This window comes from Balaenoptera musculus, chromosome 9 (assembly GCF_009873245.2).
Source record: "Balaenoptera musculus isolate JJ_BM4_2016_0621 chromosome 9, mBalMus1.pri.v3, whole genome shotgun sequence".
Taxonomy (NCBI): Eukaryota; Metazoa; Chordata; class Mammalia; order Artiodactyla; family Balaenopteridae; genus Balaenoptera; species Balaenoptera musculus.
The window spans coordinates 56,005,858-56,027,464 of record NC_045793.1 but is presented as its reverse complement, the minus strand read 5'-3'; the positions used below and the strand labels follow the sequence as shown (position 1 = coordinate 56,027,464).

At 40.8% G+C, this 21,607-nt stretch overlaps 1 protein-coding gene across 2 annotated transcripts in view; it reads right to left on the bottom strand.

Moving 5' to 3' along the window:
• CDK14 (cyclin dependent kinase 14) overlaps positions 1 to 21,607 on the bottom strand; it is a 567,294-nt gene that overhangs the window by 131,540 nt on the left and 414,147 nt on the right. For both annotated transcript variants that reach the window (XM_036862811.1, XM_036862812.1), the window contains one exon: positions 8,651 to 8,714. In XM_036862811.1, coding sequence (XP_036718706.1) covers positions 8,651 to 8,714 — 64 coding nt within the window. The remainder of the gene's footprint in view (positions 1 to 8,650; positions 8,715 to 21,607) is intronic.

The window sequence follows — 21,607 nt, the reverse complement described above, 5'->3', positions numbered from 1 at the left end:
GATGAAGCCCCTTACCATCTCTGAAATAGGTCCGTGACTTTTTGTAGACAGTAGGTCCCTTTGAAAACAAAACATCAATTTCCTTCTCCGCTCAAAAACCCTCCACTGATTCCTTTCGTACTTCAAGTAAAATCCTAGCTCTTCACCTCGGCCTTCAGCGACCCACCCCTGCTGCTCTGTCCATGGTCAGCTTCTCCAGCCACACTGATTTGTAATTTGTCTACTATTTGTCTCCCCTCTAGCACGGAAGCCCCATAAGCAACGGGTTTATCTGCTTTGTTCACGACTGTGTCTTCAGCATCTACAATGCTGCCTGGCACCTAGCGAGTACTTATTAAGAATCTGAGCTCATGAGAGTATCTGGAGCATGGTTCCTGCTGATTGAAACGTGGCCACTCAACTCCAGCATTGTCTCCCCTGCTCTCAGCCAGCAGTGACTCCCAGCATGATTGCCACAATCAGAAAGTATGGAAGTCAAGACAGCCTGCCCTTCTTGTCACGTTTAAGGTTGTTTTAACTTCCTCTGCTCTATAAAGTTCACTTATTTTATAAATTTACTAATTAACTGGCTTTTTCACTGTGTGACCGGAGTGGCATTTACTGGTAGGATGAAGAATGGCAGAGTTGAAGAAGGTGGTGGTTGATGCTTGGGGGAGAGAGCTCTAAATGTCCTGAGCCTTGGGGCAGGCAGACCCACAAGGTTTTTAGCAATAATATCTGAGATAAGGGCCATATATTTGCAGATTAATTTTTCAAGTCGATTTTTATAACCATCACATAGTTACACCCTTGTATATTCAGATGTAACCCATGACCATTACATTTGCTATCAATCGCTCAAACAAACAAACAAAAAGATTCTTGAGGTAAAGCATAAAGTGGGAAAGAAAACACCGGGCAGAGGACACAGTATAAATTGTGCAAAATATTACGTTGTAGTTGCATGCCCCTAACAGTTTAAAAGCGCTTTTATACCAATTACACAGCCAGCTCAAATCTTCTTAAAAATAGGTAAAGTATAAGTATGTAAAAAGTAATGAAGAGGATGTAAAAATGGATTATCTCATTTAACGTCCATAGGAATTCCATGAGCTGGAGGGAGCAGACGGGATGCTTCTGGAAGAGTAAGGAAGATGGCCCTGCATGTCCACAGGTGTCTCCTGACAGCAGGCTTGGTCTGTGCAGGGCAACATCATGGCACGAAACCACCCTCCTCTCAACCTCCCTGCACTGAATATCCCACCAAACAATTTCTACTTCCTCCACAGTTTTTCCATCACCTTCTTACAGACTAGGGGAAGTCCAGAGTGTGAAGAAAGGCTACAGGTTCAGATCTTCTCTGGTGTGCAAATCATGAAACTGGGCAATTCCCATAATATGTACCAAGGACTGTACATTTAAAACTAAACACCCACAGAGGGTGTTTGGAGTTGACAATTTGTTGGAAGCACAAGTTTCAAAGAAGATACCCATATTTAGCAGGTGGAGGGTGGGTTCTGGTACCTACAAGAAGATATATAGAGATCTTTTCCAAGATGCCACCAGGCAGGGCTGAGAAGAGGCTGACAATTCTCCCTCATCATACTCCTATGTTTGCAGACGGGGAAGCTCTCTTAAAGAGAGTGGCAGGCACCCGTAAGAGTAGCAGGCCAGGGACTGCAGGCCTGGGTTTGCGTTTGGGCTCCGCTACATACTGCAGATGCGGCCTTGGACAAGCCACACAATCTCTCCAAGCCTCAGTCTCCCAGTTTCCTTGTCTGCAAATTGGGATAACAGTATTAGGACAATAACATTATAATAACTCAGGAGTTATTCTAAATACCAATTGAGATAATATGTTGAAATGCTTTGTAAATAATAAAATACAACATAAAACGTAAGGTGTTATCATCATGGTATTCTATTTCTTTTTTTTTTAATTTTTAAAAAAATTTATTTTTATTTTTTTGGCTGCGTTGGGTCTTTGTTGCTGTGCGTGGACTTTCTCTAGCTGCGGCAAGCGGGGGCTACTCTTAGTTGTGGTGTGTGGGCTTCTCATTGCGGTGGCTTCTCTTGTTGTGGAGCACGGGCTCTAGGGCACGCGGGCTTCAGTAGTTGTGGCACGTGGGTTCAGTAGTTGTGGCGCACGGGCTTAGTTGCTCCGTGGCATGTGGGATCTTCCTGGACCAGGGCTCGAACCCGTGTCCCCTGCATTGGCAGGTGGATTCTTAACCACTGCGCCACCAGGGAAGTCCCATCATGGTATTCTGAAAAAATTTACATCTTCCCTCTGGAATTAAGAAGTCTGAATCTAGGGGCTTCCCTGGTGGTGCAGTGGTTGAGAATCTGCCTGCCAATGCAGGGGACATGGGTTCGAGCCCTGGTCTGGGAAGATCCCACATGCCACGGAGCAACTAGGCCCGTGAGCCACAATTACTGAGCCTGCGCGTCTGGAGCCTGTGCTCCGCAACAAGGGGGGCCGCGATAATGAGAGGCCCGCGCACCGCAATGAAGAGTGGCCCCCACTTGCCGCAACTAGAGAAAGCCCTCGCACAGAAACCAAGACCCAACACAGCCATAAAAAAATAAAATAAAATCCAGTTTAAAAAAAAAAAAGAAGTCTGAATCTATTTAGTTTGGGGGCCTCATTTAGGCCTGTGAATAGGTGGGATTGAGGAGAAGTTTTTCACCTCATTACAGAGTCTGAGTACAACTAAGTCCATATTTATATGTTACCTTCAAGGTCAGCGTGTCTGTGGGCTTAGTTCTGGGCACAGAATGTTTAAAATACTCCCTTTTTGCAATTTGCCTCCAACGGCAAATTCGTTTTTATCTTTGTTCATTCATTGCAAGAAATTCTGACTTTAACAAATCTTCCTTAATCAAACTGTTTTTTGGATTAGATAACTTTCTCTTCAGAATAATATAATCACTTTAGAAATACTCTGTTCCCTTGCTTGATTTGGGCAAAATAGAATTATTTCAGTCTAAATTTCATTACTTTTAATTGCTTCCTGTCTAGCAACATTTTTCTCTCCCTGAACTTTACAGTGCCTTCCTTTTCTAAACTCCTGAATAACAATTGGTCATTAAATAGCTGTTGAATGCCCCTTCTGTTGGAAGCATTTAAGAGATGAAAAAAGTTTCATACGTGGACTCTACATGTTATTTCGGGGCCAAAGTATTTCATACAAAGTGATGTTTGTGGGTCCATGTTTTACTAAGTACAGAGATCAGATCCTTTCTACTTTTTTGCTACTTTCTTGATAGACTAATTGTCAATAAACTGTCCATTAGAAGAAGGTCAACGAGAAATTGTAATACAGATGCAGTAGCATAATCATCCATGATTCATGCTGCAAAAAAAGGGCACTGAACTGAAACCCAGGGAGACCTCCTGGGATCTACTTTCATCTCTGACACTGACTTTGGGGAAGTCCTTTAACATCTCTGACCTCAGGTTCCTAGCCTTACAAAGGACTGAGCAGGGCTAGATGTCCCCCGGAACTTCTTCCGGCTCTAATGTTCAATTTGCTTAAATAGTTACCGCACAACCAAAACACCGCTCCTACTCCCAGCTCAAGCAGCCCAACGGTTTTCCTTGACAGTAGGAAAATGCAAAATCTTCTCAGAATTCTCAGTCCCTCACCCTGATTCTACTAGTCTGGAGAACCTCAAATGTCTACCTATATTCTGCCCTGATCTGGGGCTACCACAGTTCTACAAATCCCAAACAACCCCTCCAATAGATACCCAAGATGTGTTTTTAAAAAATATTGATGCTAAGTCTGTCTTATAACAAAGAATTTCAAGCATCACTTCACCAGAGGCGTATGAGCCACGTGGCCTCTGTTGACATAAAGTAGCGGAGGGCAAAGCAGGCGGGGCAAAGTGGTCCTGGGACTCACACAGGGAAGCCTCTTCCCATCCCAGAAGGAAACAGAGCAGAGGGCGTTGCGCAAAAGCATCCCAGTAGGGAGTCACCATGAAACAAGTGAAGGGGAAAGTGTAGTAATTTTGCAGTAGACTCTTACTTTTTGATAGAGAATGGGGTTTGGCCTGTGATGAATCTCATCGAAGGTGACAGAATTACTGAAGTGCTAAGAATACCACGGTGTCTCCTTTCACCTCCGAGGCTGGCCCACAGCAAGCATCCTGAGGATAGTGATAGAAGGAGACACTCTAGTATGAGAGGTGAGGAGAAGGGGGAGAGAGGGGGGAGGAAGGACAGAGAGGGACTGGAGAGGGAGAGACCCCTAATTTTGAGACCATAAGCCACAGAACCTGAGGGTGAGGGAAAATAAGCGAGAAGGCAATCAGGTTCAAAGAAGACACAGACCCACTTCCCACTTCTTTTGAGAGAAATTTAAATAGAAGTAAATGATGGGAAAGCGGCAGCTCCCAAGGTTAGATTTCTTGTTATATATAACACACACGTGTGTGTGTACGTGCGCACGTGTGTGTTACACATATATTTATTTATTTTATGCAGCTGTGGCCTGTCCCAGCTGCCTGGTTGCTATGGGAATAAGCTGAAGTTAAGGAATTTTGTGTTAGCATAAATATAAGTGCAGAAGAGGACACATACAGGCTAAATTCTAAAGAATCAATCCCAGTTGTTATCTAGCTGTTCTTTTAAAATCTTAACAATTGTTCTAAGCCAACACAGAAATTTTTTCTCTTGAGGCAAAACAAGTTAAACAAGACTAGTAAGATATGAGAGTGAGGATTATTTTCAAAATTGCTTAAAAATTAGAAAGAGTCATTTTAAAAAATTCCAGAGAAGCAAAACCTGTTTATAGAAAAAGGATACTTTCTCTAATATATAAAGAACTCCTAGAAATTGGTAAGAATATGACAAATGACACGTAACTCTACTGTAAATTGGCAAAAGATATTAGTTGCTCACAGAAAAGGAAATACAAGTGATCCTGAAACATATGAAAAGATGCTCAGCCTCGTCATAAAAGAAGCGTGCAAATTAAAATTATATTAAGATTTTTTTTGTCACCTAACAGGCAAAATTGAAAAGTTTGGAGTGGAGAAGAAGCGTTCTCATGTATTGCTGGTAACAGAGCCAACTGGTACCATCCTTTTGGACAACAATTTGACAGAAGTGTTCAAAATTATAATTGTATACAGTTGACCCCTGAACAACACAGGAGATAGGGGCGTTGACTCTCCTGCAGTCGAAAATCTGTCTATAATTTATAGTCTGCCCTTGGTATCTGTGGTTCCACATCCCTGATTCAATCAACCGCCATGTAGTACTGTAGTGGGTATTAATGAAAAAAATCCATGTATGATGGATCCATACAGCTCAACCCGTGCTGTTCAAGGGTCACTGTATACTTACTAATTCTTCAACCCTACTTCTGGTAATTTATCCTTCAGATATACTTGTACAGATGTGATGCACATATTTATGTGTGTATGTACGGGTTATAATATTTATAATGGCAAAAACACTGGAAACAACCCAAATGTCCATAAGTAGGGACAGGTTAAATCCATACAATGTAAAACAATGTGGCTGCAGGAAAAGAGGGAAGCCACACTGGCCTCCTCTATACAGTGACATGAGAGGACCTACAGGATGCATTAATGAGAAAAGCAAGACCCAAAATTGTGTTTAATATGGGAAATATGAAAATATATATTCATAATTTCTTACATTTACATAAAGGAAAGAAACATAACAGAAACTAATAAATGGGGGCCTGTGGTCGGGGCAATAGTTCTGGGGAAGTAGGCAGGTGGCAGACAGGGTGGGTAGGCTTTGTACTGTGCTCCTTTTTTATATGGTTTGATATTTTGAATTGCTTAAATTTATTATCTATTCAAAAATTGGGCAAAGTGTAATTTGTCCGATCTATCAATCGCACTCCTTGGTATTTACCCAAAGGAGTTGAAACCCAGTGCCAGTGATGTTTAGAGCATTTTTATCCATAAATGCCCAAACTTGGAACAATCAAGATGTCCTTCAGTAGGTGAATGGATACATAAACAGGGGTGCATACAGACAATGGAATATTATTCAGTGGTAAAAAGAAATGAGCTATCAAGCCACGAAAAGACCTGGAGGAACCTTAAATGCACATTAGTAAATGAAGGAAGCCAATCTGAAAAGGCAACATCCTTTTCAGATGATTCCAATTATATGACATTCTGGAAAAGGCAAAACTATGGAGACAGTAAAAAGACTAGTGGTTGCCAGGGCTCAGGGAAGAGGGAGGGATAAACAGGCAGAACACAGAGGATTTTTAGGGCAGTGATGCTACTCTGTGTGATACTGTAATGGTGGATAAATGTCATTATACTTTGTACAGACCATAGAATGTGCAACACCAAGAACGAATCCTAACGTAAACTATGGACTTTGGGTGACAATGATGTGTCAACGTAAGTTCATCAAACTGTAACGAATGCCCCACTCTGGTGGCGGATGTTGATAAAGGGGGGGCTGCACATGTGCCAGGGCCGGGGATGTATGGGAAACCTCTGGACCTTCTGCTCAGTTTTGCTATGAACCTAAACCTGCTCTTAAAAAATGAAGTCTATCAAGCAAAGCAAAACAAAGTATGTCCTCATGGCTCAGACTTTCTTCTTTTCCCTCAGAATTTCTAAGGCACTCTTTGCGGGTAGAATAAGGAGGTGGAAAGTGGGGTGGGACCGGTGGACCCTGGCACTGATATTTTCTCCTCTGGGAACGTGTATCTTCTTCCCCAGGACTCCCCTGATGGGTCTGCTTAAGTGCTGCATGAAAAGGCTCGTAGATTTGCTCCCTTTGCCTCAGTCTATTATCTTGTCTCTCCTTGACTCCTCTCAGGGCAACTCAGGAAGCATTTATCACATCTACTCTCATCCACAAGCACCAAGCGTTGCCTGGAGTATCTTTTTTGCTAGTCAGCACCCATGCCTTACATTCATCTAAACACGTTATTCTTTTGGACCCCCATTACCTTTTACATATTATGTGTCTGTGGTTGCACTTGTACATAATATTAATAACTTAAAAAAATATATATATATACCCTAATTTATATATGCCTACCAGAAGAGCCACATAAATAATGTCTGTTTTAAACATTCAATAAAATTCAGGGCAGCCGACATTCATTGGACCAAAATAGGTACTAGTCACAGTGTCTGATCTCATGAAGTTCCCAATCTGTTAGTTCAATTTGCATTACATCATAGTACTTTCCACACACATTTTAAAAATGCTTTTGTGTGTTGTCGATGAAGATAAATTCTATTCACACCAAAATGAACCAATTACTCCATGTTTTCTCCTCTAGAAACTTGGTGGGCCAAATGACTATCTTAATTGTTCCTTTCTGCATCAACTTTATTCATTTACACTCTTTTCATATTCTTCTCTGCTTTATTTCCCTAGGACTTAAGATTTTAGATATTAACATGAGGAAGCTAGGTTTCTTTATGAACCCATACCTGGAACATTTATAAAGAGCTGTGTTCTCACTTAAACTCCATTAGTGAGAGCACTTAGAGGATGCTTCTTGTTTAGTTAAAAAAAAAGAAAAAAAATCCATCTTAAATTAAGTATCTATAGTCTTTCATAACATAGAAGTTATTTAGAATTTTCAGTAAAAGTGCAAAGGATCCTTGGGGCAGCCAAAGAAAATAAAAGAATTCTCAGCACACGGTGTACTTTCAGAAGAAAAATATTAAGAGTAAAAATAGTTTCTAAACTCAGTCATTCTTTGGGATTGATAACTTATTCCTGATGGTCCCCCAAAAGAGAGGAAGGGGAGAAAAAGAATATACTTGGATCCTGTAACAGTAATTATTCATAGCTCTTTTCCCTCATAAAATAATGGACTATTAGATCGTCCATAAAATCCGTTTCAGTAATTTAATGGTAGGTCTGCATTTTATAATCCATGTTTTGTAAACAAGAAAAGAAGAAAAAACAAAAAGATTATTTTACAATAATTCATTCCACTAATTTTTATTAAATTTCCAATTCCAAACCTTTCATCCCCCCTATAAAAATTAAATAGCCCATTTTGAGATTCTTCGTCCGTTAAGCGTAATTATTAAAACTGAAAGTTTCTTGACTGCCACCTACTGGTAAGAAAAAAGTGACAACTTATTTTATATAAAAGTTCTGCATTTTCCCTCAGATTTTCTGGTTTAGGGGTTTAAATATTTAACATTAAAAAAGATGGAATGTTGAACATATAGAACATTTTATTTGTTTAAACTCAAATTAACTGACCATGTATTACTAGATTTTAAAAAAATAAATAAAAATATGATTTTTCCTTTTTACAATGTAATACTTTCCCTAGTATTATTACTAGAAGTCACACAGATGGATTATAGTAGCTTGATTTAAAGTTTGTCTTTATAGACATGGATGCTAGTCTAACTGATGACAAAATGAAAGGTTACTTCAAGATTAGTCAGTCAAATAAAACGAAGAACATAGGGTGAAAAACTCTCACGAGGGATGTCATTCAGTCTATCTTTGCCGACAAATAAACTGTGGAAACCAAAGGACAACTCCAATAAGAGGTCGAATACACAATGGCAAAAGTAACCAGAATTCTCCCAGGTAATATATTAGCTTGAGGGGGAATATTTATATATTCACCCTTTGCATATCGGAAGCACTCAGTCATTTGTAATTAGTGAAACATACCTGGCTTAAAATGTGGTAAAGAATGAACTCCAGGCCACGTGTCCTCATTTGGCGTTCCAAGAACCTAGTGGAGAGCAGGAAATTGTGGAAACAGACTTATTATTTCCAAAGCACTCAAGATTCTTCAGTGCAGAAAACAGTACACTGCATATGATGAAACTCTGGATTTTTTTTTTCCATTATCGTGTGCCAGGGATTTTATTTCAGTAAAACAAACCCAGCTAAAGAGCCACCCAAGTCGAATGTCTGTGTTTTAACAAATGCAGCTGAATGCGGCAAGACAAGTTAAATCTGCTGCATTTTATCAACTCCAAACTTAGTAAGTAGGCTTACGACTCAAAGAATGAGCTGTCATCTTCATGGAACTGAATAAAGTATGTATGTGTTCCTCATGATTCTTTCATGAGTTTTGTCCTTCACTCTTAACAGTTCTAAGAATTCTGTCATTTCTTCCCCCACATCCTCTGTCTGGGCATCAGAATGTTTCAAAGAAGCAGAACAGACAGCTTGGGATGCTCACATTCTTCACTGGCCATACTATTTGTTAGAGTTAACATCTTTAGTCACATGATATATAGTTTCCTCATCCCCAAATACTGTTCTCCCTACACTGTCTTTCTCTATCCACACTTCCAGCTTCTTTCCGCATCTACTTTTCTATCCCCACAATGTTTGATCTGGTCAAAGGCATTAAAAGGCAATTCCATTTCACGTATAACGAGCACACTTTATTCGAATTTTCAGTTCCACCATCCGTTGCTATTACACTCAATGATCATGGTAAATCACTGATGGAGGACAGTGGAGACGAGAGGTTTAGGAGCCCAGATCATGGAAAGAGCCTCCTCTGATCCCCTACTTACTAGACATGGGGCTTCATCGAGCTTCAACTTCCTCCTTTGTAAACTAGGGGTGATGATAACAGCACCTTTTTCATCTGTGGGAGAATACTACCTGGTATGCAGTAAGCACTATGTAAGGATCAGATACTATTCAAAGCACCCATAGAACATGGGGTCAGGTCAAGGAGGTGCTGGCAACGGAGGAGAATCCAGCCCACCCACTTCTACCATAGGGATTCCCTGATCTGGGGGTCAGTGCCAAATGCTGTAACGCAAACTACGATGGACCAATATGACAGTCAAATGAGTTAGAAAGGGGAAGAGATAAAGCCAGAAGCTGGCAAAACTGGAGGAATGGCAGACATCATGGGGGGAAATGACGCCTATTCACTCATCTCTGAGGATTAGCAGGTACTACTAGGCAATAAGGAAATACAGAGCTCTGGCTCTTTATGCATAGACTTCCTAGCGGGTACAGGGTTGTGAAGGCAAGGCGGGGCACACATACAGCAAGTGACTCACTCACTGCTTCCTGCTCTGGCGAATCAGGGTTAAACACATGTATTACGTTCCTCACTGAAACACAGAATTCACTGAAACACTGGGTGTGAACACAGTGTTCAGGGGATCAGACAATACAGTTCTTGCAAGCACTAATTAACACTAACGTTAACGGGCAGATCTACACAAACAAGGTCACACTATTGATGGGCTGGGTGGGGATGGAAGGCGATAGGTGAGAGAGGGCTCCAAGAGTTGTAAGATAGGAAAAGAGACAAAGACAAGCCTGACATAAACAACTGTGACAACAGTGTCTCTGCAAAAGGCATGGCCTCCTTTCTTTCCACTAATTCTGATCACTATTTCAAGAGAGGGAGACAGTCAGGTGTGCGGGCAGCACACAGCCCATCTGCGGGATGCTCCTCTTTTGAGCTCCCACTGAATTCTGCATGAAGGACAAAGGGGTTTGACAGTATTAAACTTTAGCAACTAAAGGGAGAAACTCTCAGCTCAAAATCACATCTTGATCATGACCAATCCATCACATATGAAATAGACCCTCTAAGGTTTCATAAACAATGAAAAGTCCAGCCAGAACGTGAAACTCGTTCTCTCACTCCTAATAAAGGTATGATTGATACCCTGACTGTACCTGTTTCTACACTGTTTATGTTAACAAAGCTTTTTCACAGGCACTATCCTCATCCAGATCCAGTGTTCTGTTTCAAAGTGATTATCAAATATTATGGCCATCCCATAAAAATTACCTACAAAGAAAAAAATACATGACTTTTTTTGAGTTATTATAGCATTGATTGATGAGATTCCACACCTCAAATTATTCTCCTGTCAACAACTCCTAGGCCATTTGCACAGGAAATAGAAAGTAGGCAAAGGAAAAGAAGGATTAGAAGTCAATGTTGCTTCCTGTAAAAGCCTTTTTGGGAAAGGCAATTTGGGTTAAATGTATGGTTAGAGATGATAGGCTACTTGTGCACTAGGGAAAGTGGGTGTGTATTGCCTCTGATGTCAGATTTTCCTTTGTATTAATAACTAAGAAATTCCACTACCAAGATACTTTGAAGTTAGAAGGAAAAAGAGGTACTCTCTAAAAGTCAAAAATAATCTTTTGCAAAAAAAAAAAAAAAAACAACAGTGCAGAAGATAATTACATCTCAACATGTAAATTGTGTGCCTCAACATTTAAAGTGTGGTCCCCATATCTGTAAATAAGCAGGCTTCTAATATCTGAGGTCACCCTCAGTCTTGAAACGACATGCTGTGATATGCGAAAAAGTCCTCTGTGTGTTCATTTAAGCTGCTTCGCCTTAAACCTGTGCCCATGGCTTGTATGTCTCCCTATCCCTTTGTTGGTTCATCTCTGCACTCAGTTAACATTTACTGTGTTCATCACAGAAGACAGAAGGATGAGACTGGGCTCTGCCTTGAGGTGCTCGCTCCTACTCTGGTGAGACAGAGGAGTGGGGCGGTGATGAGCGGCCTTCGACATAAGAAGAGCTCTCTCAGAAGCGTGAGGAGAAGGAGGCAAGAGCCCAAAGCAGGGTGTGCTTGAGGCTACCTGGGGCAGGGAAAAGCTGCCAGGGAGAGGATCTTTCAGTGGGAGAGGGAACACAGAGTGATGGTTGGCCAAGTAAAGAAAGTGGGCGGGGGGGGCCGAGGGGAGGGACAGCTGAGTATTCTGGTTATAAGGAAAGGCTGTATCAAAATAATCTCCACTGCTTAAGTTCTCATGATGCTCCTGCCCCCATGCCTTCCCAAGGCGGTTTCCTCTTACGGAATGCCCTGTCTCCACTGGCCAGGTTAACTCCTACCTCTGTTTCTAGCTTCATGGGTCATCTTTTCCTGAAAGACTTCCTGGACTCTCTGGTCCAAGTTACCTGCTGTGATCTCTGTGTTCTCTGAGGGCTTTGTGCAGACTTCCATTATAGGACCACCCACTGCCTCATAAGTGTTAGATCACTCATCTGTTTCTCCACCGGACCATGGACCTCCGAGTAGAGACCATGACATTTATCGCTGGATCCCTAGTGCCTACCATGTGCCTGGTACCAAACATGCACACAGTAAATGTTGAATGAATGAAGGAATGAATGAATGGTGTGTCTGGGTAACAGCATGAAGTTTGGTGGGCTTTACTGTTGGCTGGGTTATGGGATGGGAGGCTAGGGACAGATACTGAATGCATGAAGACTGCATTTTATCTCTCTTTCAAGTTTTCACAAACTGCAGGTCACGTGACCCACTGGAGGACTGTAAATTTCATTTAGAGTGTTGATATCAGCATTTTTCAAAAGATGAAATCCAAGAGAAGATGTCAGAGGGTAACAGACACGGTAAAGATGCATGTTGTTTTTATGAAGCAACATTTTATTCAACTTTTATTCAAGTTATATCTGTGCATGTACATATGTATGTGTGCATTGTGAGTCATGATGTAAAATGCATTTCTTACTGTTTAAGAGCCAGTCGATAGGGAACAAGAAAGCTGAAATCAAGAATGCAAGTTTGGGGGCTGAGGGCAATGAGTTTAGTTCTGGGCCTATTAAATGTTAGAAATGCCTGCAGGTCAAGACAAAAGGCCTTTAAAGGACAGGTGGAAATACAGATATGGATCCTGGGAGAGGGATTTAAGATCTAGAAAAACATTTAGTGTATATACATTTGTAGAAAGCAAATACCAAAATAGCAGCTACAAAATGGTCTCACTTCCCTATATTCACATGTATACAGTTCCCAAAGGGTGTCTCTGTGATTTCCTGGACTTTTAGCATCTGTTAAGAAAAACAATGGGAGCCTGAACCAAGATGGCAGAGTAGAAGGACGTGCTTTCACTCCCTCCCTCAAACAAAATCCAAAGTTAGTAGAAGGAAAGAAATCATAAAGATCAGAGCAGAAATAAATGAAATAGAAACAAAGAAAACAATAATAAAGATCAATAAAACTAAAAGCTGGTTCTTTGAGAAGATAAACAAAATTGATAAACCATTAGCCAGACTCATCAAGAAAAAGAGGGAGAGGACTCAAATCAATAAAATTAGAAATGAAAAAGGAGAAGTTACAACAGACACCACAGAAATACAAAGCATCCTAAGAGACTACTACAAGCAACTCTACGCCAATAAAATGGACAACCTGGAAGAAATGGACAAATTCTTAGAAAGGTATAACCTTCCAAGACTGAACCAGGAAGAAATAGAAAATATGAACAGACCAATCACAAGTAATGAAATGGAAACTGTGATTAAAAATCTTCCAACAAACAGAAGTCCAGGACCAGATGGCTTCACAGGTGACTTCTATCAAACTTTTAGAGAAGAGCTAACACCCATCCTTCTCAAACTCGTCCAAAATATTCAAGAGGAAGGAACACTCCCAAACTCATTCTAAGAGGCCACCATCACCCTGATACCAAAACCAGACAAAAATACTACAAAAAAATAAAATTACAGACCACAGATCACTGATGAATATAGATGCAAAAATCCTCAACAAAATACTAGCAAACAGAATCCAACAACACATTAAAAGGATCATACACCATGATCAGGTGGGATTTATCCCAGGGATGCAAGGATTCTTCAGTATACACAAATCAATCAATGTGATACACCATATTAACAAATTGAAGAATAAAAACCATATGATCATCTCAATAGATGCAGAAAAAGCTTTTAACAAAATTCAACACCCAGTTAGGATAAAAAATCTCCAGAAAGTGGGCAAAGGGGGAACCTACCTCAACATAATAAAGGCCATATACGACAAACCCACAGCAAACATCATTCTCAGTGGTGAAAAACTGAAAGCATTCCCTCTAAGATCAGGAACAAGACACAGATGTCCACTCTCACCACTATTATTCAACATAGTTTTGGAAGTCCTAGCCTCGGCAATCAGAGAAGAAAAAGAAATAAAAGGAATACAAATTGGAAAAGAAGAAGTAAAACTGTCACTGTTTGCAGATGACATGATACTATACACAGAGAATCCTAAAGATGCCACCAGAAAACTACTAGAGCTTATCAAAGAATTTGGTAAAGTTGCAGGACACAAAGTTAATGCACAGAAATCTCTTGCATTCCTATACACTAATGATGAAATATCTGAAAGAGAAATTAAGAAAACATTCCCGTTTATCATTGCAACAAAAAGAATAAAATACCTAGGAATAAACCTACCTAGGGAGACAAAAGACCTGTATGCAGAAAACTATAAGACACTGATGAAAGATATTAAAGATGATACCAACAGATGGAGAGATATACCATGTTCTTGGATTGGAAGAATCAATATTGTGAAAATGACTACCCAAAGCAATCTACAGATTCAATGCAATCCCTATCAAATTACCAATGGCATTTGTTTACAGAACTAGAACAAAAAATCTTAAAATTTGTATGGAGACACAAAAGACCCCGAATAGCCAAAGCAGTCTTGAGGGAAAAAAATGGAGCTGGAGGAATCAGACTCCCTGACTTCAGACTATACTACAAAGCTACAGTGATCAAGACAATATGGTACTGGCACAAAAACAGAAACATAGGGCTTCCCTGGTGGTGCAGCAGTTGAGAATCTGCCTGCCAATGCAAGAGACACGGGTTCGGGCCCTGGTCTGGGAAGATCCCACATGCCGCGGAGCAACTAGGCCCGTGAGCCACAACTGCTGAGCCTGCGTGTCTGGAGCTTGTGCTCTGCAACAAGAGAGGCCGCGATAGTGAAGAGGCCTGCGCACCGTGATGAAGAGTGGCCCCCGCTTGCCGCAACAGGAGAAAGCCCTCACACAGAAATGAAGACCCAACACAGCCAAAAATAAAATATAAATAAATAAAAAATTAAAAAAAAAAAAAACAAACAGAAACATAGATCAATGGAACAAGATAGAAAGCCCAGAGGTAAATCCACACACCTATGGTCAACTAATCTATGACAAAGGTGGCAAGGATATACAATGGAGAAAAGACAGTCTCTTCAATAAGTGGTGCTGGAAAAACTGGACAGCTACATGTAAAAGAATGAAATTAGAACACTCCCTAACACCACACACAAAAATAAACTCAAAATGGATTAGAGACCTAAATGTAAGACCAGACAGTATAAAACTCTTAGAGGAGAACATACAAAGAACACTCTTTGACATAAATCACAGCAAGATATTTTTTGATCCACCTCGTAGAGTAATGGAAATAAAAACAAAAATAAACAAATGGGACCTAATGAAACTTAGAAGCTTTTGCACAGCAAAGGAAACCATAAACAAGAAGAAAAGACAACCCTCAAAATGGGAGAAAATATTTGCAAATGAATCAACGGACAAAGGATTAATCTCCAAAATATATAAACAGCTCATGCAACTCGATATTCAAAAAACAAACAATCCAATCGAAAAATGGGCAGAAGACCTATATAGACATTTCTCCAAAGAAGACATACAGATGGCCAAGAAGCACATGAAGAGCTGCTCCACATCACTAATTATTAGAGAAATGCAAATCAAAAGTACAATGAGGTATCACCTCACACCAGTTAGAATGGGCATCATCAGAAAATCTACAAACAACAAATGCTGGAGAGGGTGTGGAGAAAAGGGAACCCTCTTGCACTGTTGGTGGGAATGTAAACTGATACAGCCACTATGGAGAACAGCATAGAGGTTCCTTAAAAAACTAAAAATAGAATTACCATATGATCCAGCAATCCCACTACTGGGCATATACCCAGAGAAAACCATAAGTCAAAAAGACACATGCACCCCAATGTTCATCGCAGCGCTATTTACAATAGCCAGGTCATGGAAGCAACCTAAATGCCCATCGACAGACGAATGGATAAAGAAGATGTGGTACATATATACAAGGGACTATTACTCAGCCATAAAAAGGAATAAAATTGGGTCATTTGTTGAGACGTGGATGGATCTACAGACCGTCATACAGAGTGATGTAAGTCAGAAAGAGAAAAACAAATACCATATATTAACGCATATATGTGGAACCTAGAAAAATGGTACAGATGAACCGGTTTGCAGGGCAGAAGTTGAGACACAGATGTAGAGGACAAATGTATGAACACCAAGGAGGGAAAGCCACAGGGTGGGTGGTGGTGGTGGTGTGATGAATTGGGTGATTGGGATTGACGTGTATACACTGATGTGTATAAAATTGATGACTAATAAGAACCTGCTGTATAAAAAAAAAAAAGTGATCAACTGTATTCTATTGGAAAGAAGCAAAAATAGACCATATTTACTGTCTAAAAAAAAAAATATATATATATATATATTTGATCTTCGAAAAAAAAAATCAACAGAAATTAAAAATTCACCTTTGACCTTACTCAAACCTAGATCCCTCTCCTGAGTTAACTACTGGTTTATTATGTAGCTTTTGAAGACCTTTTCTAATGCATTCATATGCTTCTGAATGTTTGAAATATTAAATATTATTTTGTTTCATTGAGGTGGGTCTTTTCATATGTATGGACACTATATGTATTTCTGGAAATTGTTGAACACAGTTTTACTCTGTCTCAGATTGTATTTTAATCAATGCAAAAAGTTGAAATATTATAAGGAACAATGCTTGGAATACCATATATTTTTCTTTGATTTTTTTAATTGACTTTTTTATATATAAAAGTGATTCCCAAAGTCACTTAAAAATGTTAGTGCCAGTTTGTACCAGCTTTCTAGCAGACAACTGGGTAAATGCAAGCATTGATATCCAGACTCTGTAATTCTCAAAATTCTGGTTGCTTTGGGAATGTTTGGACTTTATTAAGTTGATGACAAGATAAACTGTATTCACTGCATATTATTACACAGACATATTACTGACTTTATTACTCTATTATTAATGGTAGAATTGGCATTTTTTACAATAAATATTATAGGGATTCATGTTAAGTAATAAGAATTTTCTTCTGGAAGCAAGATTTTTGAAGCAAATTATGATGTTATAGAGAGAAATTATGTAAATAATTATATACTATCTTAGAATATTGAGGTGCTGAAACGTGACTGTAAATAGCGTCATAAAAAAACTGTTCACTTTGTTTCTCTAAAAAAAAAATAAAAAATAAAGTGTACAGTGTGACCAAAAAAAAAAAAAAAAAAAAAAAACAAGGGACTATCTCACCTTCTCAGTAGAGGTTTATACTATCTGACTCTGAGGAACTATAATTTAATGACCTCAAACTTACTCTTCTGGTCTTACCTATGTGCTCACAGGTACAGCATAAATCCCACCCATCATGTCGGCCTCTATGATGGGCAGAGGAAGATGCTGAGAAAAAGAGGGCCTCTCTGCTGAAACACCAACTAACAGAAGAAAAGTGAATTCTAAACTTCCAGAGCTCAGAGTTCAAGAATTAGTGTCTGTCAGAAACATTGACTTGCCCTTCCAAATTATTAATAGTTCCACTAATTCTCACATTCGCTAGTCTTTGCTTTTGCACAGGTCCCAGGGCTGCTAAAAATGAGTCCCTGGGCTTTCCTTGAACAACGCCTGTGGTTGAAGTAGAACAAGGACTCCTAATAGCTTTCCTGGGTCCAGAAGTCAGGGAGGTCTCTAACAGATACTCTAGTGCAGGGGGATTCTGGCCTATCGAGTGTGGATAAACCCAGCTCACACAAGTCTATACTAATGAAGTGATGGGGATGGAACGTGCTGGGTTCCCAGCTTGGAGTTTTCTGTTTTCCGAGCTGGGAGTTCTACTGTAGTGTTGACGATTTCAAACTGACTTAGCAATGGCTCTAAGGAAATGGAGAACAACCAAATAACTTTCATGATTTTGAAACTGACAGTCTGAAAGTCCACACATACAACGTCTCTCAAATCATGATTGCTTCACAGCTGTACTACTTTAGGTTCTCGAAGATTTTTTTCTGGTTCCTCGGTGAGAAGTCCGAAATGAAACTTGTGAAGAAGCTCAGCAGAACTCAGCTTGGATGTTACACACTCTGCTCTGGTGTAAACTTCAAAGATGAGCCAGGGAGAAAGCAGAACTTCCTAACTCTTACCCTGCTTGTGAGCGCTCTAGAAAAATAATTTATCAAGTGGGTGGAGCTGGAATTCAAAATCAGGTTGGTTTGATTAGAGAGACTATGTTCTTAAGAGCTGTGCTATTATATGCTCCCAGGAGGATCAGAGAATGTGGCTCAGATGGTGTTAAATGATTCACAGCCAACTAACCAGTCTCTAGAAGGAGATTCTAAGCATTAGGAGCAAGGCTTTTTTTTTTTTTTTTTATTCTCTCTCTCTAGTCCAACACACACACACACACACACACACACACACACACACACACACACACACGGTACCAATACCAACCTCTCTGGCATTTTCATCGGTGACTTAAAGGAAGACATAGAAAAATATCTTACATTCTCAGGTGACACAAAATAGAAGTGATATGTAATATCCCTTTTATTAAAAAATATTTAATCAGGTAGGAACAACCGGCTGAACCTAACAGGGAAACCCAATAGCAATAAACATAAAGTCCAGTATTTAGGTTCTACTAATTAATTGTTCAAGATGGGAAGACCTGGAAGGCAACAATTTGCATAAAAAAAGATCCAAGGCTTTTAGCTGAGTACAAATTCCATGAGACCATCCAGTGGAAATGAAAGGAGATGGGGGTGGGCTGACTTGAAGGTGGCCCCTTAAACTCCTGGTGTTCATGCCCTTCCCCTTGGGTGTGGATGGGACCAGTGACTTGCTTCTCACCAAGAGGATACAGACAAAGTGATGAGATGCCACTTCTGTGATTACATTGTGTGAGCTGCTGACTCCCATTTTGCTAGGAGACTCTCTCCCTCGCTGGCTTTGAGGAGGCAAACAGTCACATGAGGAGGGCTGCAGGACACGGAACTCAAGGCGGCCTCAGCCAACAGCCAGCAGGGACCTGAGGCCCTCTGTCCAGCAGCCTGCCAGAAGCTGAATGTTGTCTACAACCACATGAGCGTGGGAGCAAAGCCTTCCCCAGGAGACCCTCACATAAGACTGCAGGCCCAGCTGACACCTTGACTGCAGCCCTGGAAGACCCTGAAGCAGAGCACCCAGCTAAGCCAGGCCTGGATTCCTGACCCACAGCAATTGTGAGATGGTAAGTGTGCATTCAGTCACTAAGTCTGCGGTAATATTGTTATGCAGCAGTACACAAGGAATACCAATTTCACCCTTGAATCATACTATACACTAGTCAGAGCCCAACTGGATTGCTGTACCAGCACCAGGTGCTACCTGTGAAGAGGAACAAAAATAAATAAGGGATGTACCCAGAAAGGTCAGGGGGTGGTGGACCCATGCCCCATGAGGGGGACTGGAAATGTTTACCCCTGAGGAAGAAACAGTTTGGGACGTCACAGATCAAGTAACTGCAATGCTGAGGGGGGCTGGTTTACGCTGTGCTGAGGGCCAATGGGGTAACATACTAGTAAAAGACAAAGAAGGGCATACTAATGACAAGAGCTGTATAAAATGGAGTAGACAGCCTCATGAGGCTTCATCAGACGAAGGGTTGGGCTGCACCACATTTTGCATTCAGATATAATAAGGATCAACTTCTGTCTCCCTATACACAAGGGTCGTGTGCAGTGAAAGTCTGATGTAACACTATGACCAAGAGTTTGGGCCATAAGATGAGGTCATGCATTTACATCTACCTTCATTTGTATTTGGCCGTAATTATAACTTACGGGACAGATAGGGAGAAGTGAGTTGATAAGGAAAAGGGTATATATATGAAAGGGGGTAGAGAAGGTATGGATGAAAGCTTTCCTTCCCCATTTTCTATCCAAAGTATATATCAGTGGCAGTTATTTTGCAGGGAACCAGCACAATCAATGGCTGATGTCAGAATATTTTCTAGTAGCAAGATAAGCAAAATATATGCATGTATATGGTGTGTGTGTATTATGTATGTCTGTGTATACACACACACATATATACAGTTCCTTTCCTCCATCACGCCTTAGGCCTTCCCTAAAGTGCCACCGGATAAGGGGTTAGCGTGTTAGGACTTCATTTTTGGCAACGGCCAACGACATACAAGTTGAATGTGCGATTAGAAAAGCTGCTTTAATATGCTGTGTGATTCTGGGTTAGAGCAGCATAACCTGCAGTGAGATTCTGCAGAGCAGGGAGCTTTACCGAGGACAGGCCAGCAGGGGGAGCCACTGGACCAAGAAAATGAAAAGCTGCTGGGGCTTCAGAAAGCTGCTTGACTATTTAATCAGCTGCTCAACTGAAGTTGCTGGATTGAAAAAGATGGTGTTTCCAAAATATACTGCAGAGTTTTCAACATGACAAAGGTTTAGATGAGAAGGAACCCAAATACATAAAGGACAGCTGTTAAGAGTTTTATTTAAAGTGAGTTCAGTTCACCGGCTAGAAGATAAAGGTCTGGCTGAGTGGTGCTTGGCTGCACGTGGGAAGCATTTGGGAAGCGTGAAAAAAATACAGATTAAAAAAGAATACTAAAGACTGGGACCCACCTCAAAGTTCTGATTTAATTGGTTCAAGGTGCAGGCTAGGTATGCGGAATTTTCCAAATCTCCCCAGTGATTCTAATGTCACAGCAAGGGTTGGGCTCGCTGACTGGCCCCACCTAACTAGGCCATCTCTCAGAGGCCCTCAGTTTAGTTAGACGGTATATAGATTTCTTTTTTTTAAAGTCTTCAGCCTGGGTCCAGAGGGCTACAAAAGATTTTCAGTAGATGAATGAACAAAACAAGCAGTTAGCTGTTATAGAAATTAGAGGATACCTAGAAACTAAATTTGAAACTACTCCAGGAAACGCTCTTAACTGAAAAATTCTGCAGTGAAAGCAGCTCATTTAAAATATGTTTCCCTCCAACAAAATTTTCCTTCTTTTCCTTCTCCCTTTCCTCCTACCGTTTCTATTCCCTGTCTCTCTAAACCCTGACTCCCTCATCGATTTCACTCGCATCTCAACGGCTTCTCTCTTCTTTTCACTGAGTGATGTTATTCTGACGGGGCTTCAGGCTGCCAGCTCCCCGCTGTGGGAGCCACAGGGACGGAAATGTCCCTGCACGTTGTTCAGGAGCCTGAGGGTGGAGGCTGCTGAGGCTGCAGGGGGCGATGTTGCCAAGCAAATGCAGCAGAACTAGGCTGGCTGCCTGAAGCAGTGGCACAAAAAAGCAAAAGAAGAAGGACACCCAGGGAGAGACACTTGGAGGTAGGCACACTAGATGCTGGATGGAGCCCTGCTGTTCAAAGTGTGGTCCATAACCTAGCAGCATCAGCACCACCTACAGAAAGAAGCTCAGGCCCCACTCCCAACCTGATGAATCAGAATTTATAATTCAACACAAACCCTGGGTGATTCATACACAAACTTAAGTTTCAGAAGCACTGCTTTTAAAGAAGTCATTCTAACTGGATTTTTCAACCAAAAAAGTGCAAGCTAGTAGGTGGGAAGTAATCACTACAGGTACACCTTCATTTAGAGTACCTGTGGAAGATTATTTGTTCAGATAGCATTTGGAAGACAGGTGGGCATCTCATATCGGGAGCTAGTACAGATGACAATGATTTGCGTGGAGGACTGGCTCAGCATTCTGTAAGTTCGC